The 13,182-nt window shown below is 36.7% G+C and overlaps 1 protein-coding gene across 1 annotated transcript in view; it reads left to right on the top strand.

The window, feature by feature from the left end:
• Positions 1 to 7,998: 7,998 nt before the first annotated feature.
• LOC122808104 (apolipoprotein A-IV-like) overlaps positions 7,999 to 13,182 on the top strand; it is a 30,360-nt gene continuing 25,176 nt past the window's right edge. Inside the window, exons 1-2 of the mRNA XM_044079077.1 lie at positions 7,999 to 8,059; positions 10,546 to 10,631. Coding sequence (XP_043935012.1) covers positions 10,583 to 10,631 — 49 coding nt within the window. The 5' untranslated portion in view covers positions 7,999 to 8,059; positions 10,546 to 10,582. The remainder of the gene's footprint in view (positions 8,060 to 10,545; positions 10,632 to 13,182) is intronic.

Here is a 13,182-nt window from a genome sequence, read left to right on the forward strand (position 1 = left end):
GAGGTGTAAACCTTGGTTTGAGATGATTGTCATTGCAGAAGTGACACCCCGACTCCATGTACAAAGTGGGAAAAGGGTTTGAGGATGGACAGATATATATACATATATACATGCACACACCTACACACTAGGCAAAAAATCTGTGTTACAGTGCTGAAATGAAGGTAAAGTGGACAGTGCAGGAATATAAAGATTTAATATTATATAAATTACAAACATGCAGAGGCATAGCATGGGGGAAGCTGGTATGCTGAGTGTTTCCTACATTGGAGTCCTGCTCATTTAGCTTTTTCCACCAAGAAATTGCCTAAACAAAGATAATATACATGCTTAGCATTATCTTTGTTTGGGCAAAGTGAAGCAGGCCAGCCTGATAACACTGACTTTACACAGCATCTCTCAGAGATTTCAATTTATTTTACTGCGCATGCCTGCAGAACATTACTTAGTGCCAGAAGTTCATGGCAGGGAATGCTAGCATATGCTCAACTTTCAACACTAGGCTGCAGGTTTTAATTTCAACTCTTGTAAGCAGTCCTGTTTCATAGCATACCATCAAGACGGTATTATTTTGCTAATTATCCATAGTAATGGTGTTTTTGCAAGATATTAAAGTACATCTTTTCAAAAATTAATCCTAATAGTATCGGGCAATCTTTAGCTTTATTTCTATACATATTTCACTACAAAGTTGTATGCTAGTTATTGTTTTTATTGGTAAACTCAGAATACCTGCCCATATGCAGTAACAGATTATATTTCATTGTGGGTGTCAGTGGCAGTCAGGAAGGGTTTGCCTGGTTGCTTACACTTGATCCTAGCCAAAAGGCCAAGAAGTGATTAATGGTATAGATATATATATATATATATATATATATATATATATATATATATATATATATATATACACACACACACACATTATTATATATATATATATATATATATATATATATATATATATATATATACACACACACACACACACACACACACACACACACACACACACACACACACACACACACACACACACACACACACACACACACACACACACACACGGTATACCCCCAAATAACATGTAGGGTTCTAAGTTATGAAATTATGAGTGTAAATATGAAAATATGTATAAGTGACAAGCATGGATTCATTCTTTGGTGCAGGACATTCTAGATTAACACTCTTAGTGCCACTTTGTTAACACACTCCTTGTACTTTCTAAAACTGCTTATTGTTAGCTGATAAGTCACATAGTTAAATAAGCCAGTTTGTCTGGATGCCATAAGGAGCTATGGGTGTGAAGTATACCAAAAAGTGCTATAGGCTTGAATGAGTTAAGAAAAACACACAAATAATGCTTACCTTCTTTATCTAGAAGGGCCACATTGGTATTCTACTCATTTATAGCAATCAGGCAGAACCTAGTAGGCATGTACAGAGGAGTGAGTTCTATCCTTAAAGGCTGAAAAACAAGTTACTGTTAAGAAATGGTGCAAAGGTAGTTTAAGATAGTAAGTACAATTGCTTAGACAATTTCTATGAAGCACTCGTTATTTAGAGAAACCTCAGCCAATTACAAAATGTGCTTTTGTTAAAAAAATGCACAAACAGAACATGTTTCTTTACAATACTCAAAATGAAATTGAATTAATTATTACTACTGAATTGTATCTGAAGAAGCATGCAAGACGCATGTGAAAGCGCTTATACATCCTTTTATCGATTGGAATAAAGAACGTGTTTTTAGAAGACTTCAGTGTTCTCGTGGTGTGTCCTGGAAGATTTGTTTTGTGAGTTATATAAGAAAATGTATATTCGTTTTTTGAAAAGATCAATAATTTGAAACAATCATTCTCACCTTTAGAGAAAATGAATTTGTTGTGGAGTAGCACACAGGCGCAGTAGTTAGTATCGTTGCCTCATAGAGCTTAATTCTCTGGTTTGGTTCCGGCATGGGTACCTTCTGTGTGGAGTCTGCATGCTCTCCTTGTTTTCTGTGTGGGTTTTCCCTGAAGTCTCTGGTTTTCTTTTGTATCTCAAGGATACACCAATAGCAGAATTGGCAATGTCCTGCACTGCTTGTAGGTGTGTGAACAGTGTGTGCATTGTACATCTCAACTTCTTAACACAAAAAGTCTGAACAAAGCCAAAAATAATGGGGGGGACAAAGCCCTCAAAATAGGGACAACTTTTAAATATTGCTCTTATAAACTTAGAAAGTTGGCAGAATAGAAAGTCTTGTGTTACCATGCATTTTTGGAAGGATATGAAGTCTGAAACTTAAATGCCTGTCATTAATTACTGAATTCAGTCCTCACTGATTTGCTTTAAAAATCCAGAAAACTATAAATTTTATGAGCCACATACCAAAATATGATGCAAAAATCTGGACAGTTGAGAGGTATGGTGTGCATGCTGCTCACCAGACCAAGCTGTGGCTCCTTGGGTTCACTACAAAAGACTGAAAACTCCCAAGACTGACACCCATAATCCCGAGACCAAATACCGAAATACCAGAAGACCGACAGACCACAAGTGCGAAATTCAAAATCACGAATGATCAGCACACATGCAGTACACATATACACATACACACAGTGTCCCCCCAAACCCAAATAAATAATCCTACACTGTAGTTAAGAAGGGGGGCAAGCCCCCCTGCCCCCCACCCCCCTACTTTAATATTCTAACTCTGAGATCACACAAACACACACACAAGGCAAACTCACACCTGCACATTACAGTCCCTCACACACACACACACACACACACACACACACACACACACACACACACACACACACACACACACACACACACACCACAGTCACAACACACACTAACACACACTAAAGCCCCTCACAAACACACTTACACACAGATACTTACCTGAACCGCAACACCAGAAGTGCTAACTCAATATCCCTTAACATCTGGATTTTGAATTTTGCGCTTCTGGTCTTTCAGTAATGTGGGGTTTCGGGCTTCTGGCCTTGGTAATTTGGGCGTCGGGATTCTGAGCGTTCGGTATTTTGTAGGGGATCCAGCTCCTTATATGATATAGAGCAGGACAAAATGGGTGTTAGAAAATGAGCAAACAATTTATTGCAATTTATTGTTAATTACAACTCCAGTCATCTGTTTTGGAATATTAACCAGTCTCATTACAATTTTCAACTCAAAGTTTACATTTCTTAACAAATGCAAACCATATGACCTAGGCAGTTCAGTACCAGAAATTTACTAAACTTATTTTACAGGTTTAGCCCTTTTTTCCGTTTCTTTTAACATCTCCAGTTCCATTACTTCTGACAAGAACATTTTGTGTGTAGTCAAAAAGATTTTAGGCCACTACCATTTCTAAACTTGGATAATAAAACTATAATCATTCCCTGGAATACATTTATCAGCCAAACATAAATCACCTATTCACTGGCCAGGTCTAGTTATGATAAAATTTCAGATAACTTTATAAATATGACTCATCCCCTGAATCACGATATTAAAACCTGTGGGACAACAATAAAAACCACATCTACCATGTGGCTCCCTCTGTACCTCAGTACTGAATAATAAAAGCAGAATCAACTAACATTTTTAAAATGAACATCATCTAATAGTGACCATTAAATTAATAAAAAAGAAAGAAAAAAAGAAGAAAAGCTCAAGCAGTTACTTTAATGGAGATTCTCAATACACACCATTCATATACTTTAGTGTATCACACACAAAAACACATAGACACACACATGTTCATACCCAAATGCACAATATAGATTTTTAGACAAAGTATTCATAAAAATGTATGCATCATGCACTTAACATAACATAATCTATTTATGCAGATTGTATTAACCTGACAAAGTTATCATATAAAACCTTGTATTTATAAGCAGATGGTTAGTGGCATATCTGCATGTGTGTGTGTGCACGTGCGCGCGCATGTGTGTGCGCGTGTGGGAGGAACAAACAGTGACTACCTTACAACATGATATAATGAACACATAAATATCAAAGATGCTTGGCTGATGCTGCAAATGCACCATGTATTTGTGGGAAGTGATGCACATAGCATATCAGAAACATTCACACAACCTTAACTTGAGAAGCGTGCAGAAGTAATGAAGCAGTACACATCCCTGAGGGAAGGTACAGGAAATATTTCCCATTTATAATGTGTGAACCAACTGACCTACAACAGAACATTTTCCATTATTAGAAAAAAAAAATTATGGTATGGAAAAAGATCACTTATAGATAACAGAATTCTCTGTCCCTGGCAGTTTGGCTTTGGTCCAATGATGCATATTACATCTCATTATATATTAGTTCAGCTCTTAATGATATACATTTAGGTAGTAAGTATGTACTTTGAGAATGACCACTTCTTTTTAGAGTATATATGCCAGAGTGGCTTCTGACATAAAAGCTTAAATAGATGAGCTGCAGTCAGTACTGAAGTAAACAATAAGCCCGCACCTTGATAACAATACATGGGTGGATATCATGAATAATTAAAAAAAATCCCCCTCCTACCATGAAATAGTGTGGTATAATATAAGACCCCCCATTGCACACCTATTTCATTTAAGTCTTACATCAAGCATAACTTGTCCCTGCAGATGTGATTCATAAACATGAAGCATTATGTATGCTACCTGTATATCAGCTACATTCCATGATATCAGTGCTACTCAGTAGTACATAAATACAAGCAGCAGAGTATCTCAGGGTGTATTGCAATAGATCCCAAAACTTAAACAAACATATGATTTCTCCAGGATACAGAAGAGGGACAGCCCTTTCGCTGAGACCACTAGCATCACAGAACTCCCATTTGCATCCTTCTGTGAAATAAAACCTTGATCTGTTGAATGAAGAGTAATTCCCTTATGCATTACTGCTCACTGCTACAAGGATGGCTCCATGACCACGTTGCAACATGATGTTATCATACCACCACACAGGATGCTGTAAGTGACCTATGTCTTACTCCATCATTACATGTTTTGGTTATTCACCCACAACTTTAAAACTGAATTAGGTGTTACTGAAAACAATTATCTATGTTTCTCAGCAGCCCAAACACACCAGAGTAACAAAGGCTTCTTATGACATTCTAGGACTAAGTTTAACTGTTGAATGAAACTGGAGAGATTTCTTCAGTGAGAACTTAAAGCTGTAAGATTGACTTTCCACTGCTGACATTAAAGCACTACTAACTAAACCTGTGAATACTGTTTAAGTATTCTGAAATATTTTTGTGTTTAAAAATGTATGATAATTATCAAAACAATATTTATTTTTTTATTCCTAAGTTTGCCATGTTGTGATTGCCATGTACAGCTGAATATTTTTCATTAGTGTAAATGCAGAAGCCGTGTCTTCATATGAATCACCATTCCAGCTGTAGTTACACCAAAGGAGTATAGGTCCTGCTACAGTAAGACTGACTTACTCTGATGTCATTTATGACCAAGATGAGAAATCCTTATTGTGGGTCTTGTATTCGGATAGAGTCTCTCCACCTATGTTAATTGGCCAACATAAGTTGATCAATTAGCACAATGGAGAATCTCCAATTCAGAGACAAGGTAAAGCTGTACACAGAAATGCCTTATTAATGGGTCATTACCATGTTTCAGAATTGCACACCATCATGTCATTCCTGACTGTACTAGTATTCTGTTTACCAGCCCTGACATCACAGTAGCATAGTCACCTCTTAACACCCCCCGACACACACACACACACACACACACACACACACTGCTGTGTGATATCTACCAGTGTTCATAATACAAGCTGTGACCATACCTATGGGGATGAATGGCATCTTTTTGATGGTGCCCACTTTTTCCCATTGCAAAGAAATTAACTTAATAGAGCAATTTTCTGAATCAATCTACTGCATTAATATTCTACCTCCACCATTTCATCATAAGGCACTTCACTAGACTGCTGCATTTATGTGCAGAATCTGTATCAAACTACTCTATGTGCTATGGCCACAGCCAGGAGAGAAAAATAGTGGGATAGCAGTCTTTGAACTAGCCAGGCTTACTGTTATATGGAAACTTCATATATTGCGGTAAGCCTTTCTGAATGCCACGGTTGCTTTTACACTGCATAACATCAGTTCATTGCTTCACCTATATGCTATAGACTCAGTTCACAGTAATCTCATGTCAGGTTTCTGTTTGATAAATGACATCTTACAGATAATATCACTGTAGTTTTATCTAATGGTAACTTTCCGGTTTGTGACTGAATATTTTTTGAAGGTATTAACTAATCAAAATTTTTATAATACTGAAGGGTATATAGAATAGTGTTTAAAAGCTGGACAATAAATATCTTCCTTTTTAGCATTATTTCAAGTTTTAAAAATGACATCTTGGTATTATTTAATTCAGTATTTCTGAAATGGTGAGGCCAGCCTTCCTGGAGAGGCCCACATCATTTCAGTGGATGTCCACACAAGTCAGAAAATGATGTGCACTTAAATGAAAAGAATTGTTTGACATTGTTTTTGTGTAGGAACAGCTTAAATACAGAAGGGTAAGAGTCGATGAATATGTGTTTTTGACTACAAATCAATAGTAAAAGAATAATATGCCAAGCCAAATTTTGGCTATTTTAAGAGTGCATATGTATGTCTTTGGGTGTGCTGGAGGGTGTTTTTCTGTATGATCCAGCATATGTTTTTTAATTAGGTTACTGTTTGGAGGCTGAAAGCACTACTTTTTGTTTCTAGAGGAGACTCGGGGACTATTTTGGTTTGAGTAGGCTCTGTGCAATGCTGACAGAGGACCTGTAATTTAAGTGGATTGACAGGAAACAATCCAACACTTATTTGGTCAACTGAAAATGAATAGATTTGTGTTTCACAGCTCTATAAGAGTGAAGGGTACAGTCAGTAGCTGGTACTGGAACTATGCTTATGTTATAATCGGCGAGCAGCAGATAATATATTACTGCAGACTGAAGTATATGGATTGTACCATCCACTGATTGCACTGGTGAGTGGGGTTGGCATCAGGTGCTTTCATGTGGGTCTCTATGTATGTAATCCAATATTTCATCACACTCAAACAACATACTATAATATTGTAGTTAAAGACTACAAATATGTTATTGGTTAAATGATTACGTGAATTACTTCTGTTTAAGTGGTGATATCTAATTTATGAACGTGTACTACAAAATTATTATGATGTAATTTAAAAGACCAGGCTTAAGTGACAAGGGGTTGGAATGATACAAGCACAGTATTTATTACCATTTTCTTATGTGATTGCATGTCATTTAGTGCACTATTGTTTTGTTTTCTTCCAATGTCATACAAAAATAGTTCAAACATAATGATTACATAGTGAAAAAATAAACAAGGTACCATAGATTTTAACAAATTCTTAAGAGAATGGCACCAATCATATTAAAACTCTGAGAAAGAAGGGCAGACAACAATTTTGCCTGAGAAAGGTTAGAATGATTCCTGAAGCAAAAGAGTACTGAATGTTTTAAAACAAGGAATGGAAGGGTTGTCATGCTTACTCAGATCAAATCTATTACTTCTGCTCTTAAGGTTCTGCAAATATACTTCTGAACTTTTAACCTGCTGTATTTGAATGTAATTTAGTTTGTACACAGAAGGGAAGACACACACACACACACACACACACACACACACACACACACACACACACACACAAATGAAGCTGAGTCCTAACTTGCAGGGAGGTGGTATTTTGCTGAGAATGCATTAGGATTTTGCAATTCACATATGCATGTTCACACCTACTGAAGCTGTTAATAGCTATTTTATCACCTGTTGCTCATGATGTTATTAACATCTTTGGTAGAAGACAAGAAGCAGATTGTGCTGGCAGTTCCACGTTGTGCTTTACATCAGTTAAAGTCCACATTGTGAACACATTAACTTGTCATATGGTGACAGAGTCCCATTCTTGCAGTAGATAAATAACAGAGACAAGCACAGAGAATCAATACTTCTCAGAGCAACAGTGAGAAGAAGACAGAAATCTTCTGAAAGGTAAGCCTGTTTAGACAGAGTGATGCTTTAGTTGTCATTTAGAGCTCTTTCTTTCCTTTATGTATAATTTTTAGTGCTCTAAGCTCTTCACAAAGATGGCTTATTCAGGAAATGTCTCTAGTGACAGCAGTCACAATTGAAAAGAAGATAAAGAATCTGGAGTGTCAAAATTGCAGTGATACTAAATAGTATATGTCTTCCTAATTGTATAATGATAGGAGCCCTGATGTGCACCTTCATGGTACCCCATTCTGGGAACTGTTCATTCAAAAGGATTGCTATAGAATGAGGCAAAGGGCTTGTCTCTATCAAACATCAGCAGCAGAAAATTGTATTTGTAATTAGACATTTTCTTTCTGTCTCTCCTAAAAATCAAACCTAAGACCCTGCATTAAAAAAGAGGAATATCTAAGTATAGGTAAGAGAAGTTTCCTGCAATTCAATAAACATAAAGACAATCCTGAGAAGCATTAGCTTCTAGCTTTTCTGTTGATAAAATGAAAAAAATCGAAGGACATTAAGCAACGAAAGGAATATTTTCTGCATGCTGTGCATATCATGTTATGAGATTTTGTCATGCAATCCATACGATGAAGCTGGGATCCTAAGCATCCAAGAGCTGATACTATCATGTACTGGGTCTATATTAGTTTGCTGAAATGCTATTCTGGCGGACACCTAGTCAGTGAGCTGTCCTCAGCAAAGATTGTGTCAGCAATTCACTGAATTTACTAAGGGCAACTAAATAGCTGTCTGAAGCACAACGGACCAACTTTTACACGACTCAAACCCACCAAAGTGGGCGGCTTCAGCCCCACAACCCCCCTAACTATATATACCAACTCTGAGATCACACTACAGTGGAGAAAAGGGCAAAGTCCTGTAGTTGTCTGTTGTCCTTCGGGCACCCATTTCATTGCCCTTAGCGAATTCAGCGAATCGCTGAAGCAATTTTCACTGATTATGGGTCACTGATTAGGTGTTCGCCAGAATACCATTTCGGGAACCTAATGTAGACCCCTGCACTATATGAAATGACATATTACTAGGATTAGGAAATTACCTTGAAGGGTTAAGAAATCACCATCATGGAGCTTTGTAAGCCAGGGTGATATGTTGATATGTGATCATAATTCATTATTCTGTCAGTATGGTTTCATGAGGAATCATTGTGATATCTTGCTACCAATGAGATTTCATTATATGCTGCTATCGCAAGGACATTAGTTTAGAACCATGAGGCAAAATGTCATAAATTCTGTCTTCTAAGCATCACATAAAATAAGACTATATAGTACAAAACTATTAGTAAGTTAAAGAAGCTGCAGGAATAGCAGAAATATGAATTTATGCACCAGCTATTGTGTGTTCTGCATACCTGAATATATTTTGTAAAGGAATGAATGGATTCCGATCACATGTATTGCACATGTATGAACAGGCAGATGCTATACATGGTAGTAATATTTAAAATCTTTATATATTTGGTTGGCATTGTAAAGTAGTTAGTAATGAATTATACTGAATTATACTGGGGAGACAGTGTTCCCCTACAAATGACCAGATCCTTGTGAAAACCACTGTAAGTAAGTGGTAGATGGGTATTCAGTTATCTGTCCCAGACTCATAAAGTCCTGCAAATGAATGTTTCAGAAAACTAGTTTAAAGTTTTAATAACATTAACTGTTTTAAATATGGTGTTATTATAATACTAATAAAGATAAACTATATTTCTATTAACTGTAAAACTAGCATGTGTATCATTATTCCTGGCATTCTAACAGGATAAGAGCTTTGCCTACTATAATGATCACTTATTTTTTCTGAGTGAGTGTGTGTATGCAGTCCTCCCCTACACATACATAAATATATGTGCATATTTATGCGCGCGCGCGCACACACACACACACACACACACACACACACAAACATATATGTGCTTAGACACAAGCGTGTGTGTGTGTGTGTGTGTGTGTGTGTGTGTGTGTGTGTGTGTGTGTGTGTGTGTGTGTGTGTGTCTATACACAGGTGCACATGGGCACAAATGTACACACAGATACAGACACACAATCACATAGTCATTGCCAGTGACACATTACATTACACACACAGCCTTGCTGCTAAAAGATCAGCAGGTTGTTTTGTACCATAATGTGCAATTGTATTCACATTCTTTTAGCTACACTGCAGTGTTGCACTAGGACAGTGGGTTTTTCCCCAAATGTCTTTCTCTTTCTGCGGATAAGGCACTAAAATGAGGTTTTAACCTTGCTCAGTTTTAGTCAAAGATTGCATGTTTCTTGATAGTAAAGAGAAGAGAAGTTTCCGGGTGAATTAACAAATATTCCCCATTTCCTATTAATATCACCACAATGTACCTCAGGTAAAATAACTAAAAGGGCCTACGAATCTTAAACAGAATGTAAATAAATTATTAATACTTAAATCCCTGCTGATTAACCTTTGATTATTATTATTTTTCTCAGGATCTGTACCTGTAGCTGTCCAGCTTTTGGATTGAAAATGTTTCTGAAGACCATCACAGTCACTCTGGCAATCATTGCCATCACAGGTAAGCTATTTCTTTTCCTGCTTTAACATTATAAGTAACATTCAGAGTGCAGGACAGACTATTCCCAGCTAAGCATCAGTGGTGATGGGGCCTATTGCCTCCTCACTAGTAGGATGTTATATTACTAGACCATGATCCTAATGAGAGGGTCACTGGGTATTATTTATTTTATTTTACCAGGAAAGTCCGACTGGACACAGGTCCTTTTTCAGTAGAGGGCCAGGGAGAAAAGCTCCATGAGTAACAGTAAATATTCACGCACACATTACAATTATCAAAAAGTATAAAGTAAACATAATATAGTATACATAAGAACATACACATTTGTTACATCTTGACAACAAAACCTAGGCTTTGAACATAGCTAGTACTATTTGTAGGCATGACTTATGTCAAGATATAAGGTTAAGAGAGGTCAGTAGAAACAAAGGATTAAACACCAGGGGAGAAGTTGGATATGTTTTGGGTATACCGTGATGTATCAGAGCACTCATGAGGGGGGGATTAGTACAGGAACATAGCCACTTATTTTTTACATAAGCTTTAAGTGATGGCTTAAAGTGGTTAGTGGATGAGATTGAGAGAATGGATTTAGGAAGGGAGTTCCATATACGAGATATGTAGTTGGAAAATAAAGATTCTCCCGCAATGTTGTTGGCCTTAGAGACGGTGAGTGAGTTCTTGTTAGAGCAAAGTAGTCTGCTGGGCAGTATTGTTCTGGGAATGTAGCCAAATGCAGTTAGAGTCACAGGTGCCACTTCCGAAAGCAAAACAAGTAACCAGAGGTATAACACAGTACTCAGTGTTGGTCTGTCTCCTATTTGGTATCTGTTTCTCAGACTTTCAGGCCAACACTCATAACCCATGGTTATCTAAGTCTGCAGGTGACTGTAAATTAGGTGATGTTATTCAATCTTTCACTGGCTCACAATTGTTCCAACATGGGTTACACCATGTTAACAACTGCTGAACAATTATCTCAAATTAAATGTAAAAAGTGTAGCACAGTTTATTTTGGTAACAAAACATTTTCACAAACCATATTGCTGACATACCTCTCCAATCACACACAGTTGTAAGGGATCTAGGCACATTTATTAATAATCCTTAACATTTTACCATTATGTCTCTGCAATTTTTGGAAACCCATCTAAAATATCTCTGCTAGATCCAAAGAAGCCTTATTTCCCCTTTACTCATAGTATATCATCAGACTATAATGTATCCTTTGACATGTATTTGTCTCTAAACATATCACTTAAGATGAGAAACCTTACAGATTCATAACTGAAATGATAAGTGGCCTCAAAAATCTTGGCTATCGGAAGAGACTAGCAGTTCTCTCTATGTACTTGGTCTGTTACTGACCCCCATAGACATCTGCGTCTAGCATTTCGAGCTTTGAGAGACCCAACAGTATTTGACCTCCTGTGCCTTCACAGAACAGATTGGTTCAGATACCCAGTTAAAGGAACTAAGTCTACATCAACAGATAAATTAGACATGTTGGCATAATAGATTCACATCCTACAATATCCCACACCTCCGGAGCAAACATCCACTACATATCAAGCAGAGTTGCACCCTTGCCACCTTTAAGAGAAATCTAGATAATTGAATGTTGAATCTCAGAGTCTCCCCTGGTCTATCTTTTCTTGCCCTACTTGGAGCTGAAAGGAACTTTGAACTGTTTATTTTTATTTATTTATTTATTTTTGGTTAGGCTTGTAATGGCCTGCAGATAAACTCACCTAGTACTTACCTACAAAAGTAGACTGCTCCTGTCTCCAGTAAGGTAGAAATAAAAATGCTTGTATGGCTTCAATCAATCCCTACTACAAGTCTGCTGTAGAAGGGAGAACAGACTATAGAAAATGAACTATACATTATGAGCTGAAAAGAGGCAAAACAAACATAAAAATAAAGGAAAATGCAGGCAATGGGAAAGAGTTGGACATGTGCAAATTAATCACAAGAAACTAAATTCTGCAGCCTGGAAGTAATCTGTGCTATACAATTCACTAGTAATTTACATCTCCCAACCAGTATGAAAACAATGCTCAATATCTGTTTGGATTATGTAGGTTACAATCCTGAAAATTGGGATCAAAGTCAGGGCTACTTTACTTATTACCTGTGTAGAGAGGAACATGTGCCTGTTGTGTGTGCACACATGTGTGTGTTTGCAGTATATATATATATATATATATATATATATATATATATATATATGTATAAGTTTAAGTGCACTTTCGCTAAAGTGGGTTTGGCTTTCTGTTTTTCGAAAAAGTGATTTTTTTGATAAACAGAAGTAGACCCATATCTGTATGTAAATATATATATATATATATATATATATATATATATATATATATATATATATTTATATATATATTTATATATATATATATATATGGGTCCCCTTCAGAAGAAAGTCAAACATCATATAGTTGAGACCATATGATCAATTTTCCAAAATGTCAAAGCTTTTAAATTGAGATCTAGGGATTACTGGGGATTGGAGAATTTACCCTTGTCCCCACTTGAGTGT

Source organism: Protopterus annectens, chromosome 8.part0 (genome assembly GCF_019279795.1).
Source record: "Protopterus annectens isolate FY-2018-M chromosome 8.part0, PAN1.0, whole genome shotgun sequence".
Taxonomy (NCBI): Eukaryota; Metazoa; Chordata; order Ceratodontiformes; family Protopteridae; genus Protopterus; species Protopterus annectens.